The 17,819-nt window shown below is 39.1% G+C and overlaps 1 protein-coding gene across 2 annotated transcripts; it reads left to right on the forward strand.

Annotated features, from left to right (window-relative positions):
• Positions 1 to 234: 234 nt before the first annotated feature.
• On the forward strand, positions 235 to 16,881 carry SEC61A2 (SEC61 translocon subunit alpha 2). Of its 2 annotated transcripts, XM_068912456.1 has the most exons (12): positions 235 to 358; positions 1,338 to 1,405; positions 5,305 to 5,370; positions 6,797 to 6,875; positions 10,239 to 10,370; positions 10,513 to 10,622; positions 11,255 to 11,408; positions 13,027 to 13,187; positions 14,217 to 14,414; positions 14,627 to 14,818; positions 14,975 to 15,051; positions 15,778 to 16,881. In XM_068912456.1, the coding sequence occupies exons 1-12, from the start codon at positions 352 to 354 to the stop codon at positions 15,962 to 15,964; spliced, it is 1,431 nt and encodes a 476-aa protein (XP_068768557.1). In that variant the 5' UTR covers positions 235 to 351; the 3' UTR covers positions 15,965 to 16,881. The 2 variants fall into 2 exon arrangements, with proteins under 2 accessions (XP_068768557.1, XP_068768643.1); XM_068912542.1 differs by lacking the exons at positions 235 to 358; positions 1,338 to 1,405; positions 5,305 to 5,370; positions 6,797 to 6,875 and adding an exon at positions 9,153 to 9,299.
• The last annotated feature ends 938 nt before the right edge of the window (positions 16,882 to 17,819 follow it).

Genomic DNA, 17,819 nt, shown 5'->3' on the forward strand with positions numbered 1-17,819 from the left:
CGCTTTAGCTGCCCGGAGACCGCCTGAACCGGCGGGTAGCAGCGATGCTCTCCCTGCTCCCGTCGCTCGGCGGAGGGGAGGGGAGCGGCGCGGCGCTGCGGCGCCGCCCGTGGCCGCCATATCGCTTCTCCCCGTCGCGCGGGGCGGCGCCCTGCCCTCAGGGAGGAATAGTCGTCCGCGGCGATGCCTGCGCGTCAGGAGGCTCGCGGGGAGGGGTTGGGTCCTGCGTCCGGCGTCACGTGAGGGCGCCGGCCGGCGGCGGCGGGAGCGGCGGGAGGGGAGCGGCGCGGCGCGGCGCGGCGGTGAGAGCGGCCGAGGGAGGCGGGCGCCTGGCCGCCCGCCGCCGCCGCCATGGGCAGTGAGTACGGGCCGGGGCCGGGGCCGGGGCCGGGGCCGGGGCGGAGCGGCGGGCGAGGGAGGCGCTGCCGGGCTGAGGCGGCACCGCTCTTTCTGCCGGCCTGGATCCCCTCCGTGAAGAGGCCCCGCTTGCGGGCCGCGGTGCGCGAGCCTCCGCGAGGGTTTGGGGTTAGGAGAGGAGGCGCTCGGCCAGGCGGAGTGGGGCGCAGGGAGGTAAAAATGTCCTTTCCGCGCGAGCTGTAGGTGGCCTCACCCGCGGTGTCGCGGATGCGCTTTCCTGAAGAGGGGCTGATGAGCGGTTTCTGTGGTTGTCCGTATCTTCTGGCGCTGGGGATGACGTGCAAGTACTAGCCACCAAAAAGCCTGTGTTTCAGGATGTTTTCGGTCGAAGAGCTTTTCGGGTGTTTTTAAAGGAGAGCTGGTGAAGAGGGGTGCATCAGGCGTTGAAGCAAAAGCCACAAAGTCCTAGTCAGTTAATAGCTGCAGTGATTTGAACTAAGTTTTCTAATTTGTCTTTATTTTAGAGATTTACTTTGCACCGAGCGCAAGATGTCAGCCTCTGTGCGGGTACTCTTTGATGTCAGCATGCTTTGTTTTGGCTTATAACTAGCACGGAATGATACTAGGTCACTTATTTTTAGATGAAATATAATTTAGTTCATTTCTGGTGATTCACGTGGTGCTGCCTCTCATCTAAAATGATGCTAAACCAGCCTAGGGGGAAAAAAAGGGGGCAAATCGATATCTGATGTTTAAAACAGTTTTGCCCTATTTTGATCTGGTTTAAAAAAAAAAAAAAGGGCATCGATTTTACAGGCATTGAATTAGGTGTTAACGAAATAGAATTCACTTATCAAGCATTTTTATTTAAATTTTGGTTTTTCTCTCCTGAAGTTAAATAAAATTATATGGAGTTTTATGAGTGTATATAAGTTCATTAATACATTCCTCTCTCTTCTTTTCTCTTTTTCTTTGAACAGTTAAATTTTTAGAAGTTATTAAACCATTCTGTGCAGTTTTACCTGAGATCCAGAAACCAGAAAGGAAGGTGAGCAGCACATTACGTTTTTACTTCTGTTGATTCACTGGTAAGACAATGTAGTCATATTTGAGTCCAAACTCCACTATAAATATAGACAGTGAGCGCTACAGTAAGACATACTCTTTTACGAGGAGGGGCAAGGAGTCTAACTTAACGTAACAGAATTACCACGATGATGACTGTCTTACTCTGGTAAGATGGCTCTGATAAGTTGTTCTAGTGGGTAATTATACTAACTTGTTTTTCTAAAGTGTCATGTTTCTAGGCTAAATTTTACTTTCAGCTTCCTATGATTGTATTTGCTTTTATATTCTAGAGCAAAGTTTTCATGCTTTTTTTCCCTGTGGGTACAACTGTTGTCAATGGCTTTGAGTACTGGTGGTAATGCCAGGCTTTGGGCTGGCTTACCTATTACTTTGAAAAGACTTGTGCCATAATTTAGGAACTAGAAATTTAGTTCTTTCTTTCCCACGTAATATTTTCTACTCCAATAGCTATATGTCTCTTTGGTGAAGTTGGACAGTGATCTGTGAGGTATTCCGGGTAATTACTCCCAGTTTACCTACTGTATGTACCACTTTGTTCTGAAATAGATGAGCTGACTTCAGTTACAGCTGTTCTGTTTACTCCTTTAGCCGTAGAACCTCCTCACAGTCCTCTATGCATTTTCTAGATCAAAATTAGTTAATTTCTGTAGATTAAGGTGATACTTGCCCTATCAGAAAATCATTTTTTCGTTTCCTAATTTGAGGCTTAAAAAGACTCAGGCAAACACACATCACCTAGGTTACAAAGGTGGCAATTAGAATAACAGATGTACCTAATAGTCACCATCGTGACTGGTATGAAAATTTCATAATTGATAAATACTAATTTTTATTCTTAAAAGAAAGTGCGTAGCTGAGAGCATGGCACTATAGCTTCTCTTCAAGAGAATCTCCTTACGCTGATGAGAGATTCTGGAAGGTCAGGAATGGCTGCAGAGATGGTCGTGCCAGTAACCATAGTTGAGTATGCTAGATTGACAGGAAAAGATAGAACAAGATCTGCTGATTATTCCTCCTTGGGACTCATATTTAAGAAGATAGGGATTTATTCCTTGGCTCTTTGCCCCATCTGTCTTTCCTTGTTGCCTGCCAGTATCTTTCCCTCTCAGGACAGGTCTCCAAATAAATGATTTCAGTCAGACAAAGGCATCTGCACAGCAGGAACCTCCAGAACCAAACCCTGTTTGCTACAATTAGGATGCACGTGACTTATATGGAAGTACCCACTCTTGTTTCTGCAGCAGTGAACCTTAGTGCAGTCTTCCGGTGCTGGTTTCTGACACGTCTTTGATTGGCCACATCCAGCTATGCCATTATCTCTGGTGAAATGGATGGGTAGAGGAAGCTAAGACAAGTCTGTAGATGTTGACGTTTCTGTAATTCTCAGGGCCAGTTGTGGGTTTTCACTTTGTTTCTTCCTGCTCCCTTTCAACTTGTCGGAGTGGAGGAGAGGCTGTGTCTGTGTCCCCCATCAGCAGATGAAGGTGCTGAAATTCCTGTCCTTGCTCCTTGGCTCACTTTCTTTTTCACTGTCTAGGTCAGTGACTGCCAGTTGTCAGCCTTGTAGAAATCTGAGATGAAAACATGCTTGGGAACATCTTTCCTAGACTGAAGAGCCCTTTGTCTGACTGTTTTAAATGATATCGCTTGCTTGCGTATGGCCTACTGAGTGACCTAGGTTAATTCTTATAACCTGTCCTCTTTGTTATCTGTTGTTTTCTTGCAAGCTGTCACTGGTAGCCATCATTAGTAACCATTTTAGCGGGTTGGTTACGGCCAAGGCAAGAAACAAAAATATCGAAATAGGAAAAAAAGCTATTTTCTATAAACTTTTGTTGATTGTTGAATGAAGATAAAGTTCTGGTTCAATTAGGCTCCCGCTGAACTGTGTTCCTGTTCTTTTTGGTGACAAGTTTTATTTTTCTGGCACTAAGGAGTATTAGTTTTGTGTTTTGGTCAAGTTCATTGACAGAAGCAATTGCTGCTTTTTGTAGTTATTCGTATTGGTTTATGTTCCCCTTGTATGCGCAGACTTCCCTAAGAAACGGAACAGACTGTTCAGAACAGCAAGAAGATGGTGCTTAAGTCACTTGACTTCAACAAGTGAGAAAAATGTTGAAGGAATGAAATGTCCAATTGGATCTGATCAGATGATGAAACATATTGTCTCTGTGCTCGTTATTGTTTGTGGTTGAAGAATCTTGATACCCCTTTGTATTTTGCTGTTCCTGGCATATGGCTTCAGGGACTGTTACTTGTGAATGAAGTGTGATTTGGGTAATACAGAATTTCTCTAATGCTTGCATTCACCATAGTTATAAAGAGAGTCAGAGGTGCTGCAGAGCCTGATACCTCAGAAGCTAAGGTTTAACTGTTGTGCTGCAGAGTTAATTCTGTTTAGCATATTATAGTGTTCTACTTAGCATTTTTGTGTTTGAAAGTCTGCACTTAAAATCTGAAGTATAGAATTCAGACAGCACTTGGTAAAGTCTGTTAGCGCTGCGTAAAATCTAACATAAGATACTGTTTGCTGCTGTCATTATCATTATTTTTTTAACTTTGTACTGTAAGTATTTTTAGCACCTGGCCTCTTTTTTTTTTTTTTTTTTTTTTTTAAGAGTGGGGCTATATCAGTAAATACATTAAATTACTGGGCTTGTTTTCCCTCTAAGTAAGTGTATGCTTTTAATTATAAAGATACAAACTTTTTCTTTTCCTGGTCTTAAGAAGTTGCACTGCTGTATCAATTCATATCTTCTCATTTGAGGGTGTTCAGGACCTATGAAATGAGGCACTAATCCTTTTTCTTGTTACTTCTGTGCATGCAGATTCAGTGGCTGGAGGCAGCAACTAGTACTTCTGCCACTTCTATCTTACGTGTTAGTTCACGTCACATTTTAGTAGTTGCTGTGCTCTTGGCTGCAGTGAACATCCCAGTGTATGGGATAAGCTCGTAGAGCAGAGGTGCGAACTGGACTATAACACTGAATCTTTGCTCTCTTGAACTCTTCAAGTGCATTTCCTTCTGTCTCAGGCTTTAAGTAGTCTCCTGATTAGAAATTAGATCTTCTATTCTTGCACCTGGAACTAGTTACAGTACTATGGCTCGATGTTCTGACCCCGGGGTTCTCTTCCATACATTAGTGACTGATTGTCAGTGATCTGACAATCTTTTAAAAGTAATAAATGAATTGCAGAGCTAGAAATGCTTTGGAAGGAAAAAGTCTGAAAACGACTTTGTGGTTTGTGTCCATGAACATCATGGTGAATTTAAGCTTCTTCTTAACTTCACTCTAAATATTTCAAGTTACTATTCAAAACTCATGGTTCTTCTGGTTCTTTTATTGCTTGCCTTCACTGCAGTTAAATCTCTTTCGAAACATTCTCATACTTTAGTCTAATAACTTCCAGCATTACAAAATAATGCCTCCGTTCCCTTGAAACGAAGAGTTGGAATCGTTAGAATCACTGAAGATTAAGGGTTGTTTGTTTTTTTGAATTAATCTTTCAAGTTTGTTAAGGTATGTCTGTATTTGTAGCTCATGCTGGTGTTTTTCTATAAAAACGCACTTTGTTAGATTATTATAGATAAAATATGTTCTGCTAACTCAATTCAATATCAGGTGCACTGCCATATCCCTTGAGTTTTCTTTGACGACACAGAAGCCCCATGAGCGTATCTCTGCATAAGAGCTGAAAATCATATTAAAAATAATTTCTAATGAGAAAAGATGCTTTCTAGTTTAATGTGTTCATGTTTAATTCTGAGTGATGTAACATTTAGTACTAATATGGTAGTAGAAAGAAAATTATAGATACAACGAACACGTTAATTGCTATCTACGTTCTGTTCCTTAGATCCAGTTCAGAGAGAAGGTACTATGGACGGCTATCACACTCTTCATTTTCTTAGTATGCTGCCAGGTAGGTACTGATATCCTTCTTGTAACACAAAAAAAAATGTTCTGTGCATGTAATATATGCAAAATGAGTGTATAAAATACGCTCTGTGTATATAAATAATGCTAAAAGTGTGAGAAATTCTTGTTTTATGCTGACCTAACAGTTTCAGTTATATAGTGTTAGCAGTGGCAGGGTTAAAAATGAGGTAGAAGCGGGTGCTTTTACTTGGTTCTTCTTGAACAACCTCATGTGTTGTAAAGATTGCAGGAAAAGTATTTAAGTTGACATTTACAACTTGGTCTTTGTGAAAGTACTGACAAATAAGTTAGCTAAAACTCTCCAAAATACGGGTCTTTGTAAACATTCCCATAATCTTTATTACTCATAGTTACAAGAGTTCCTAGAACCTGTACTTGGGTTATAGATGGGTAATATTTTTTTTTTTTTTTTTTTAGAGAGTACTTAGATATTGCACAAAATTAGTGTCCATGTATTGCTGCATTTTTTTAAAGAACATTTAGTCCTGTTAGATCGTTTAAAATGAACCTGGCATCTCCAGAATCAACCTTTTAGTTTATGAACTTGAATTTATGCTTTACACTCCGAGTCTGGAGCAGTAGTTTAATAATTTTGATGTTTAGAGCAGTGAATGGCTATTGAAAGGCTGAAAAGCAGCTCTCGTAGGTACCTGTTTTTGTGTATCTAGAGACAGAAGAACGTGTATTTTATCTGTATTTCTTAGCTGCAGACTAGAGTGCAGTAATCTAGAAAAACATAGATTTCGGATTGTGTGCACACCCAGTCTGCTGCTTTCCTAATTAACGAGACTTTAGAAGCTTGGAAAGATACATGCATTGCAGTTTATGCTATATTTTTAATTTGTATTGAAAATAAATGTTCATGACCCTTAAAAAATTAATGCTTTTTTTCTCTCTCCTTAGAAATGCTTAGTTACTCTTTGCTTTATTTTTGTAAAACTCAAAATTGCTACAAAAACGTTGATGAAATAAATAACGGCATATTGTATAATGTTTTTAGGGTCTTAATGATTTGTGGTAGCTAACCTATTTATTTTATGTGTTTTCTGTTTTCTTCAGGGGATTGTATTACTCCCTAGCTGCATCTAACAGGCGTTCATGTTTTCACCTTTAGTCATCGGGCTAATGTGTTTTGAATCCCCTTTGTAGAGATTTCTGCTTTTTTCTGTAGAAGAATCTTAGGTTCCATAGTGGAGACCTCTGAGTCATACCTCAGTTGGAGGATTAAAATAAGTGGTGTCAGTATCTCTGTTAATGTATATTCTAGTTTAGTTTAAATTACAAAAAAAAAAAAAATTGGAATGAATTATTCTAAACCGTACAATAGTGGAGTCATTACAAGCTAGGATTCTTGGATTAAGGCAAGCTCTCTTTGTATATATGCTTAATACTGCCATGTGCTTCAACAGATACCTTTGTTTGGAATCATGTCATCAGACTCTGCAGATCCTTTCTATTGGATGCGAGTCATTCTTGCATCAAACAGAGGTTAGTAGATCAGTTCGTTCTTCTCTGTTTTGAATCAGCATAAACAGACTGGAATAAAAATTGGTGGCTGTTAAACTGATCTTGAAATACTAAATGTCGCACGACCCAGATGTCTAGTTGAAACGCTTTGAAAAGTGCTTAACACAGATGTAATGTTTTGTATTCATAATTGACTTGATCTCTGAGGAATACTTTATCATAGGAACGGGGTTTCGTTTGACATGTAAACGAGATTCATTTTGATCCTCAACTTTAGGGCTGATTCTGTTTCAAACGTAGAACCATCTTTTTCTGATTAATTTGTGGGACGTTGTCTTCCCCTCACCCCGGCTAACGAACCGCAGTAGTATGCGCTATGAGAGCCTCGACTAGAAAACGCCTTACACTTGCAGGTCAACAATGCCTCATAATATTTTGGCAATGTTACGAGTGAGTAATTTTACAGGTGGGAAAGCTAAGGGCAGAGACATAGTTTACCTTTAGTGAAGTCAACCTAACTTTTTTTAAAATAGACAACTGTACCCCAACCAAACGTATAAGAACTTTTGTACTCATGCTAGATATCTGAAACTAAGATGGGTGACCTAGCATGCATGACTTTAAATGAGAATGCTGACCTCATCTGTGTCTTAGAAAATTGATTGGAAGCAAGAAAATCAGTGGCACCCTCTAATGTGAAGGTACAAATTATTTAGGAATGGCAGAGTGGGTCATACTGGTGAAGGTAATAAATTAAGGTAAATAATTTAGCTGTTTCAAATTTTACTGCAGAATTTGTGTATAAACAATCTGTATCTCAGTAGTAGCGTGTGATGCCAAATATACTATCCACTGCGCAAGCCAGGTTGGGGTTAGTGGCCAAGAAAAGACTAGAAAGGCTGTGAAGGCAACAAAAAAGGGGAGCGGGAAATTTAATTTACACCTAATTCCACTGACTGGATGTCGTTGTAGGATGTGAAATGAAGGCTAATGTTTTTGATATCCTAATGTTCTTGCTTGTTGGAAAAGTAGAGATTTCCTTGAGAGAGGACATATTTGATGCAGTACCGAGCGGTATGTAAATGTTAAGATGGAAGTGTGAAAGAACCAGAATATGATCATGACTTAAATTTTTTACTTTTTAGTAAGGAAAAAACCCAATATATTAAACGTTTAAAAAAAAAAAAACATAAAATGAGGAATTTGGTAGTGAAAAGGAAATGAAAAGAAAACTCCAGACAGGAGGGGAGGCACTTAAAAACACTGAACTTTAAGTTCAGATTACTTATCAAAGGCTCTTCAGGGAACTTGTGGGATAAGAGGGAAGACCTGCTAATGGCTTAAGAACTGTTGAAAGAATACAAAGAAATGTCTGTATAAATCCATAGGGTGCCACAAATTGAATATTGCATGCAGTTCTAATCCACCATCCCATGAAGGACATAGTGGATCTAGAAAACACTCAGGAAAAGACAACAGGGCAAATCTAAGGTAGGAGTTAATATATAGAAAGACATCCTAAATAAATGAGGTTTCTTCACATATAATGTGTTATGTCCCAGATGTCTTTAAAACCTTGATCTCTGGGAAAAAAAGTGAATGGGGAATGGATGATCACTTTTTCTCATAGTGTAACGGGGTAGGGGCAGCCAATGTGATTAGTAAGCAGCAGATCTAACACAGAATAGTTGGAGAAGATGCAAGATGCAGCTTCTGAGTAATTTAATTTATAGGAAAAGGGGCAGAGTGATACTTCCCGCAAAGAAGGGGCCCTGTTCAGAGACAGATTGTGAGGATACGTAATTTTCTAGTCTGATCAGCTATGAATATCCTTTTTCTACTTCCTGATCTTTCGCATGACCCTTCAGACCTTGCCTCTCATGTCACTAATTCTCCAGTCTGCAATGGCTAAGTACTTTTGTGTTAATAATTTTGCTGCTAACTTTATGATGGGTCACAAATATGCTACACGTAAGAGCAGAGTTATGCTTGGGTGTTCAGAGTTCAAAATAATTGTGAGATGATTCTCGTCTTGTTCTTCCTAGTGGGTATTGCAACTTAACTTCAGAAAAAATATATACTTTTTTATATCCCTTGAGTAACCACATAAAAGATGGTTAAGAAGTAATTTGATTTGGCTTAATTTAGTAGTAAACTTTTAAAATGTATCCTCACACAAACTTTTTTTCTTAGATTTAAAGTTCCACCTTGGGAAATGTTGGAAAGATTGATCACTTGCTAGTTTTGCTTCTTAATTTTCATCCATATTTTCAGTATTTTCTTTTTCTAAGCTTGCAGCATCTTCAGAGAGAAGAGATTTACTGAATTTACTGAAGGAAAAATTAAGTTTCAGAAATGATCTTTTTTGTAACACTGTTGCACTAAAAAGATCACGTGGAGGAATGTTTCTGTGTTAAGGTGGGAGAGTATTTTTTCAGGCAAAAGGTGAGCTTTTTCTCCCTGACTTTCATTGCTTTGAGTAGATTCAGTTCTGCTTCCATAGCACTTTGATACCTCCTGCAGTTTATATTATAGTGCTTCAACAAGATCTTGCTGGGAATATATCTGAATCACAGTATTTGGTGATAGTGCTGGTGTTGTAGGTGTGGCAGTCTGAGGATGTAAGCAAAATGAATTCTGCTCTGCTTTTTATTATACCAGGTGAAGTAGGTGGGGGGGGAAAAAAACAGACAGATTTTCTGGTACGTGAGTACATGCTGCAGAGGTAGCGTTTTATGAAGTCGTACCTTCCTGATTAAGTTGTATACCATTGGAAAGTTGATACCTAGCTGACATTATGCTACTTGGTGAGATGGCAGAGTAGAACATCTTAATGACATGGGTTTTTTTGTTAAAGATTGGTTTAATCCTAAACTCATGTGCTTTTAACTAGAGTCATATGCCACTCTCAGAATCACTGAACTCCTGTGGATCTGCAACATCTTTCTTGTAGTCTTCACAACTAAGCTTTTTGAAAATGTGACAGTTGCAGCTGAAGCAGTGAGAACCGAGGAATGAGAGGGCTTTTTCCAGTGAAAGCTTCCTTGCTATGGTATACCAAAAAGCTAGCTATGTAACTTGCTTAGCTTCAATGTGCATCAAACTTCAGTGTTAGCACAGTTTCAAAAAAATATTTAAAGTGAAAGGCTATATATGTTTCCTCATGCTGCCTTCAAAATTACAGATTTTAACACAGCATCCTTTGTATGAGGAGATGATATGGGTCTCTTTTTGATTATCCTGTTATTTGAATACATGTTTGAAGGGTTACGGAAAATGTTCTCTATAGGTCAGAAACCTTTCAACAGGCCTAATAGCCTCAGTTTATAATCCCTTAGGAGAGATTCTTGAACTGCAGTTGTATTAATTTTTATTTCTATTCAGGTACGTTGATGGAATTGGGTATTTCACCCATTGTGACATCTGGTTTGATAATGCAGCTGCTAGCTGGAGCAAAAATCATTGAAGTTGGTGATACTCCAAAAGACAGAGCCTTGTTCAATGGAGCCCAGAAATGTAAGCACTGTTCTGATTAAAACTGACAAGCATATCTTTAATCTTGGGAAAGCAGCCTACCTAAGTAAAATACTAGGTGTGAGATTTCTTTAGTAGGTGAATTCAGATATTTTTAAAGGATTTGCTTTCTCTCTTGTTTTAGTATTTGGGATGATTATTACCATTGGGCAAGCCATTGTGTATGTTATGACTGGAATGTATGGAGATCCTGCTGAAATGGGTGCTGGAATTTGTCTTCTTATTATAATCCAGGTTTGTAACGGGCTATTTTGTGTGTAACTGGGACTGGTTAGCTACGGTATAGCTGGAGGGGGAAAAAAGGCTTTTTTCTTTCCATGTCTGGTTGGCTTTTATTTATTTGCTTATTTGTAACGCCATAAAGCATGATCCTTTCTATCTATTTATAAACATATATGGGAAATTCTAAATCTTACCTAAGGGAGGAGAAAGTTGGGATAATTAATGTCACAAATGTTTCAGAAAGGAGTGGCTGTTTATTAATTCCTGTATTTGGAATCAGACTTTGAAAGCACCTTAATACTGTTAAGTACCACAGAGGATTTCTGATTAAAGGATACAGATGCAGCTTTGGGACATTAATCCTGTAGAGCAAAGTAAATGCACAAACTTAAACACTTTTTTGAAAAAAGCACTTCCTGAGTAACCTGTTTGTTTGCTAGCATCAGTGTCGAAGTCACAGAAAATATTACAAGGTGAGATGTGTAGGCATGTGTACAAGAGAAGGCAAAAGTACTGCTTCAATGGTGCTTAGAGTAAATGCTTAATGATCAGTCTCTCCACTATGATGAAAACACTGAGGCATGGAATTAATTCGCGACTTGAATTATGCTTGTTTCTGCTCTGTTTTGTTTCTTTTCCTACAGCTGTTTGTTGCTGGTTTGATTGTGCTGCTGTTAGATGAGTTGCTACAGAAAGGTTACGGCTTGGGGTCTGGTATTTCCCTGTTTATTGCTACCAATATCTGTGAAACTATTGTCTGGAAGGCTTTTAGTCCCACTACGATTAACACTGGTAGAGGTACGTGTCCCGTTACAATTAGTTACGACGCATTTCAGTGGATGTATACTACACAAAGTTTTGATAACCATCTGATAAATATCTGATTAAAAAGTTGTTTTAATGTGTCACGGTTAGCCCCTAAAATCAATTGTCTAACGGTGAAGATGAAAATGTTGTCTGACTTAATTAGAATAACTACCTGAAGATTAACCTCTGTTTTTTAAGGCAGTGTTTGCCTTTGATTTGAATTGCAGTAGTTAAAATGGGAACAGTAGCCCCTTGGCTGAAGATTTTTTGCATTTCCATCTTATCTTAGCATAATTTAGCCCAAGAGCAATGCGCTCTTATGGCCAAGAAGGTCAATGGGATCCTGGGCTGCATTAGGCAGAGTGTTGCCAGCAGGTCGAGGGAGGTGATCCTCCCCCTCTACTCAGCCCTGGGGAGGCCTCACCTGCAGTACTGTGTCCAGTGCTGGGCTCCCCAGGACAAGAGACACATGGCACTGCTGCAGAGAGTCCAGCGGAGGGCTACAAAGATGATGACGGGACTGGAGCATCTCTCCTAAGAGGAAAGGCTGAGAGAGCTGGGACTCTTCAGCCTGGAGAAGAGAAGACTTGGGCAGAATCTCATCAATGTGTACAAGTATCTGAAGGGAGGGTGTCAAGAGGATGGGGCCAGACTCTTCTCCGTGGTGCCCAGTGACAGGACAAGAGGCAACGGGCAGAAACTGAACCACAGGCAGTTCCATCCGAACCTGAGGAAAAACTTCTTTGCTGTGAGGGTGACAGAGCCCTGGAAGAGGTTGCCCCGAGAGGTAGTGGAGTCTCCTTTGCTGGAGATACTCAGAACCTGCCTGGATGCGATACTGGGAAGTGTGCTCTAGAGGACCCTGCTTGAGCAGGGAGGTTGGACTAGATGATCTCCAGAGGTCCCTTCCAACCTCAACCGTTCTGTGATTAATAAGTTCCGAGATTAATTTAGAAATAGAAAAGATAATAGATTCTGTTTGTTCAGGGGAATTGTTTATGATCCAAGTGTTGTCTGTGGCTACAGGTTATAGTTAGTGCCTCCAAATTACTCTAAGCCTATTTGATATGTCAGAGTGCCCTCTGTCCATTTCTCAGCCATTCTTTGACCATATCTGGTTGTCTTGAGACTATGGATTTAGCAAATCAAGATACAACCCGTACCTGCGTCAAGAAGTTCAGTAGTTTAATGCATATATTTGAAATCCTGAGACGTGTTTTTCATTTGCTTTAATTTTCACCTCTGATTTCTATCACGTCCGTTTGTTGTGGTTTATTACTTTTTCATAGCTACTTTTCTCCTCTTTTGTTATTTTTCTTCTATTCTTCCCCATGCCCCCAGAAAATAAAAGGAAAAGTCTGTTTTTCTCACGTATGTGAGAATTCTAGTTTTTTATTGTCAGTAATGTTTGACAGATGATTCTGAATTACACAAACGAAAAGAAACTCCTAGATCATGATATATTTGTTGTAACAGGATTTCTGTCCTATTATATCTGATTATATATGTGTGTAATTTTTAAAACTGTAAATTAAAGCCAGATCTCTTTTGTTTAAAGAATCACATCTTCCTTTTGAAAACCTTGATTTTCTTTTATTGCTTTATGCAGGAACGGAGTTTGAGGGTGCTGTGATTGCATTATTTCATCTTCTGGCCACACGAACGGACAAAGTCCGTGCTTTGCGGGAGGCCTTCTACCGACAGAATTTGCCCAATCTGATGAATCTGATTGCTACAGTATTTGTGTTTGCAGTAGTCATATATTTCCAGGTAAAATGCAAAATTCCTCATAGCAGAAGTGCTTATGAAGAAGTGCATGGACTCTAGACACTGCATTCGTTGAGCAAAAAATTATTGCAAAAGTTGCACTAGAATAACTGAAGTATCCTAGCTTTGAGTAAGGAGCTTCCTTCATTCTATTTTTCTTTCAATACTGTTATTTCTGTAACATAACTCTGCAATAATACGGCTGTTAAAATTTATAGCCAGAAGGACTTTTACTCAGGTAGGGATGTAATCTCACTAGAGCGTTCTGTTAAACGCCACACCCGCTATGAGACTTCTTTTTACTAAAACCGGATTCTGAGACTGCAGTGTTTTTTTTATCATACAAATAATATACTTAATATTCATAGTTAACGTAAAAGATTATTTTCAGATAGAGCTACAGAACCTTGCTGCTTTGGGGTTTGCATGATATAGATTTGTTCTAGAGAACAACAGTGCGGTTAATGCGTAGCTTACTGGGTTTTTTCCCTATTTTTTTCTCTAAATATTCAGCTCTCTGTTTTTAAATTTGAGTGTTCATTAAAATGGATGCTAAAGGATATCCATATGGTATTTTTTGCTAATAAAATATCTTTTTTTTTTAAGCTGTTGGGACTGAGTGCTGGCAAAAAGTTGGAATTCTCTGTTTTTTAAATGCAGCTTTTCTTGGGCCTACTCAGATAGGAGCCTAACTCATAAACAGAATGTGCTGATGCTGACTAGTTAAAAGCCATTCGAGGTTTTTATCGAGCCCTATGCTACAAAGTAATTGTATTTTAGAGGAATACCATTAAGCAGATGAGAGATTATGTTTATGTAAAAAGTATGTAGTACAACCAAGCAGTAACGCTTAGAAATCCTCAAAATTTCTAATCTGGATTGTAGCAGAAGGCCTTTGGGCTTTACTGTTCCATACCTTGCACTCCTTATTTTTATCTAGCAAAAACTATCTTACAGGAATAGCTTTGAAGCATACTAGGAGTACCTGCTATCTTAGAAATAAACTTGGTGCATTTGTGTTCTTTCCTTTAGGGATTTCGTGTTGATTTACCTATCAAGTCTGCACGATATCGTGGACAATACAGCAGCTATCCTATCAAGCTCTTTTATACCTCTAACATTCCCATCATTCTGCAATCTGCCTTAGTTTCAAACCTCTATGTTATATCTCAGATGCTGTCTGTTCGTTTCAGTGGCAACTTCTTGGTGAACTTATTAGGACAGTGGGCAGTAAGTATTTTACCACTTCCTATAGAAATATATGTATATTTATATTTCCCTTTGTTGTAAAACTTTGCTATTTTACCCATGGAATACTTCTTTTTAACACTTACATGTAAATGCCATTTTAAACATGGAAGAACTATTCCTCCATAAATGTAGATAGCAATGTGAGAGATCTGTGAGCAATAACTAATTTCCTTTTTCTTCCTCTTTCGTAGGATGTCAGTGGTGGTGGCCCTGCTAGGTCCTATCCTGTTGGTGGCCTCTGCTACTATTTGTCTCCTCCAGAATCCATGGGTGCAATATTTGAGGATCCTGTCCATGTAATAGTTTACATAATTTTTATGTTGGGATCCTGTGCGTTCTTCTCAAAAACTTGGATTGAGGTATCTGGATCATCAGCAAAAGATGTAGGTGTTCTGATGAGCGTGCCTAATTATTATGTTTTCAGATGTAGCCTCTAACTTAGAACTGACTAGTTTATAGCTGATCACAGTTATTACTCTGACTAAATATCAGCTGATTATGAAACAGTGAAGTAGTTTCATAAAATTATATTTCTGCAGGTTGCCAAGCAACTCAAAGAACAGCAAATGGTGATGAGAGGCCACAGGGATACCTCAATGGTTCATGAGCTTAACAGGTAAGAAAATGCTAGCTTCCAACAGCGCTGCTGTACTGGGTGGTGGAAAGTGGGACTGGGGAGGTGTCAACTGGAGCAGATGCTCTCTGAAAAATCAGAGACTTGTTTCCACTGCAAATCTCAAGTTTTTTCCTATTCAACTGTCTTCTTTCCTGATAAGGTGAAAGATGTTTATAGCAGTAATTAAGAGATTATCCTATAGTTTCTTTTGTTTAAGCAGAAAATAAGGCAGGGATTTGGGATAAATCTCTTCCATCTTTGTGAAAGGAAAATACCTTGACTTTTACAGGTGCTTAATTTACTATTACTGAACGAAGATGACAGTACAATAGTGGTATTTTCTGCAGTATGCAAAGTCTGCAGAAATATATGGTGGAAAGACAGATTTATCCCTACATAGATATAACATTTAGATGTCAAAGCAGTTGTTCTTGGTTCTTTTGAAGGTCCGTACCATGCATATATACAAAATTGTTATACTATTAATTTAAAAACTTTGCCAGTATTAAATGGTTCACATAGTTTTTCTACTGGCAAATATGTATCTTAGTTTCTACGCTTTGTGTACATATAATTTAGAAGATTTTTGAGAGTTTATGGCCAAGTTGCAGCTCGGAAGTTCTGTAAATATGCTGGCTGTTTTTTTCTGTATAGATGTATTGCTAGGCCCCTTGGATGAAAAGGAATGATTATGAATACTTTTTTTTTTTTTTTTTTTTGCTACAGGTATATCCCTACAGCAGCTGCATTTGGTGGTTTGTGCATTGGTGCCCTTTCAGTATTAGCTGACTTCCTTGGAGCCATTGGGTCAGGCACTGGCATTCTGCTTGCAGTCACCATTATTTATCAGTATTTTGAAATATTTGTAAAAGAACAGGCTGAAGTTGGAGGAGTAGGTGCACTATTTTTCTAGATGTCCAAATATTTCATGGTTTGTGTGAAAGAGAAAGTATTTTGACAACATGCATCATTTAGTCCAATAACGCTATTTTCCTTTTACTTGTTTTAAAGTGCTATGTGCCCCATTATTGCAATGGGCATTGAGCAACGCCTGTGTGCAGCATTAGTACCAGCTGCCTTAAGAATAAAGTTTACATTATCTTGTTTAAGTATATCTAGTGTTGCCTGTAATGCTGGAAACCGATTCATCTACCTTGCTGTTCAGACACTACAGTGGGATGGTAAAATGTATCAGTTCGATATTGGTAAACATTTTTGCACACAGCATTAAAATGTTAAATTTATTTCCCTGTTCCTGGTAGGAAAAAAAATCTGAGTTCAGATTGTCACATGCCATTATTCTTGACAGAATTTATTTGTAACCTGTATTTTACATGAATCTTTAAAATACTTTTATAACTTGCATTTCCCCGTTATTGAACTCGGCACTCCTTATTCCTTTGTGGTATCTCCACCTAGGCACTATTCTCTTAGCTCTGAGGGTGGACAAGCAAACATTTTACCTGAGACTGGTACTCATCTCACCTATGAACTGGTTCTGTGGTGGATTGCTGCATTGCGAGGCCCAGAGACTTCAGTTTCTTGTGCTGGGCTTCCTGTGAGACAGCACAGTAGCTGCTGTCATGCTAGCAGGTCAGCCCAGTAGTTTTGTTTAAAACATGTACTTGTGATAACTGTGCCACCGAAACTTCATGTCCACTTTGCTTTTGTGATTCTAAAGAACGAGGCCAGATTCCTAAAGCAGTGTTCATAGAAGGGAAAGCGCGGGGGAACACGGTTCCTGCTGAAAATTTATTTATGTTGCTGCAGTTTACAGCGGCAATGTAACAAGTGTAAACATTAGACAATAAACTTATTTAATTAAGCTCTCTCCTGTGTCTTATCTGTGCAAGATACAATTCATATGTATTTTCTGATTAACATGCTTTGTTAATGAGTTAGGTCTGGAAGGCTCCCCTTTTCTCTGTTTCTCCTTTCTCTTTCCAGAATATAATTCTGATGAGATTTGTCATTAGGGCTGCTAAAAGCTTGTTTTCTCCTATCAAAATCATTGACCTTTCTGCTTAGCTATGAGCAAAGGCTTTTTCTCTTTGATTTCACACTTTGATCTTTTCTCTCTTCTCACATTTAAGTTGAAAGTAACCTGGTGTTGTTATTTATGCAGGTGGAATCTTGGGCAAGATTTCTACTTAATTTCTTAGACGGGAAAATCTTGCTAATTATGCTTGCTAATCCAACTTATTTCAGAGGCAAGACTTTGATACTAGCAGGTGCTTATTATGACACTCAGATACAAACCTTTAAGTTGTGGTGGTTGTGTGCATAAGTAGTTAGTATATTGTCACACAGTCAACTGCTTCTGAAGGCTTGTTTGGCAAATCACCTAGAGATGAGTAGAGTAAAATAAAGGACTAGTTACGTGAAAGTGTTGCAAGGAGAGAGAGAGAACTGTAAGGATATGCTATCTATCTCAGTTAACTCATACCTTAAACAGCATCAGTCAACCATTTTGGTTTGCACCAGCAGATATTCTGTTGTCATCGTCAGAGTCTGTATTTTCCTAGATTAAACAATACCTGGATCAGACAAACCAGTTTTCTCTCCAGCTAGTTTAGTTCGGGCTGGGGGAATGAGGCAACATCTTCAGGTGTAAATCATAAAAGAAAGTGCCTGAAACTGCACTTTCAAGTGTATTCGGAGTATGCATGTTGTGTCCTTGTGCAGCTTTTGCTGCTCCTGTTGCAGAAAATTACATGTAGTTGTTTAAAGATGCTGCTTGTGCATGTGGCCAAAAGAGTAATGTGCTC

This window comes from Struthio camelus, chromosome 1 (genome assembly GCF_040807025.1).
Source record: "Struthio camelus isolate bStrCam1 chromosome 1, bStrCam1.hap1, whole genome shotgun sequence".
Taxonomy (NCBI): Eukaryota; Metazoa; Chordata; class Aves; order Struthioniformes; family Struthionidae; genus Struthio; species Struthio camelus.

Excerpts from the sequence above, each read along its gene's own strand:
- SEC61A2 (XM_068912456.1), top strand. Across the intron at positions 1,406-5,304 it reads TCCAGAAACCAGAAAGGAAG|ATCCAGTTCAGAGAGAAGGT; the intron begins GTGAGCAGCACA and ends TCTGTTCCTTAG. Across the intron at positions 13,188-14,216 it reads CAGTAGTCATATATTTCCAG|GGATTTCGTGTTGATTTACC; the intron begins GTAAAATGCAAA and ends TCTTTCCTTTAG.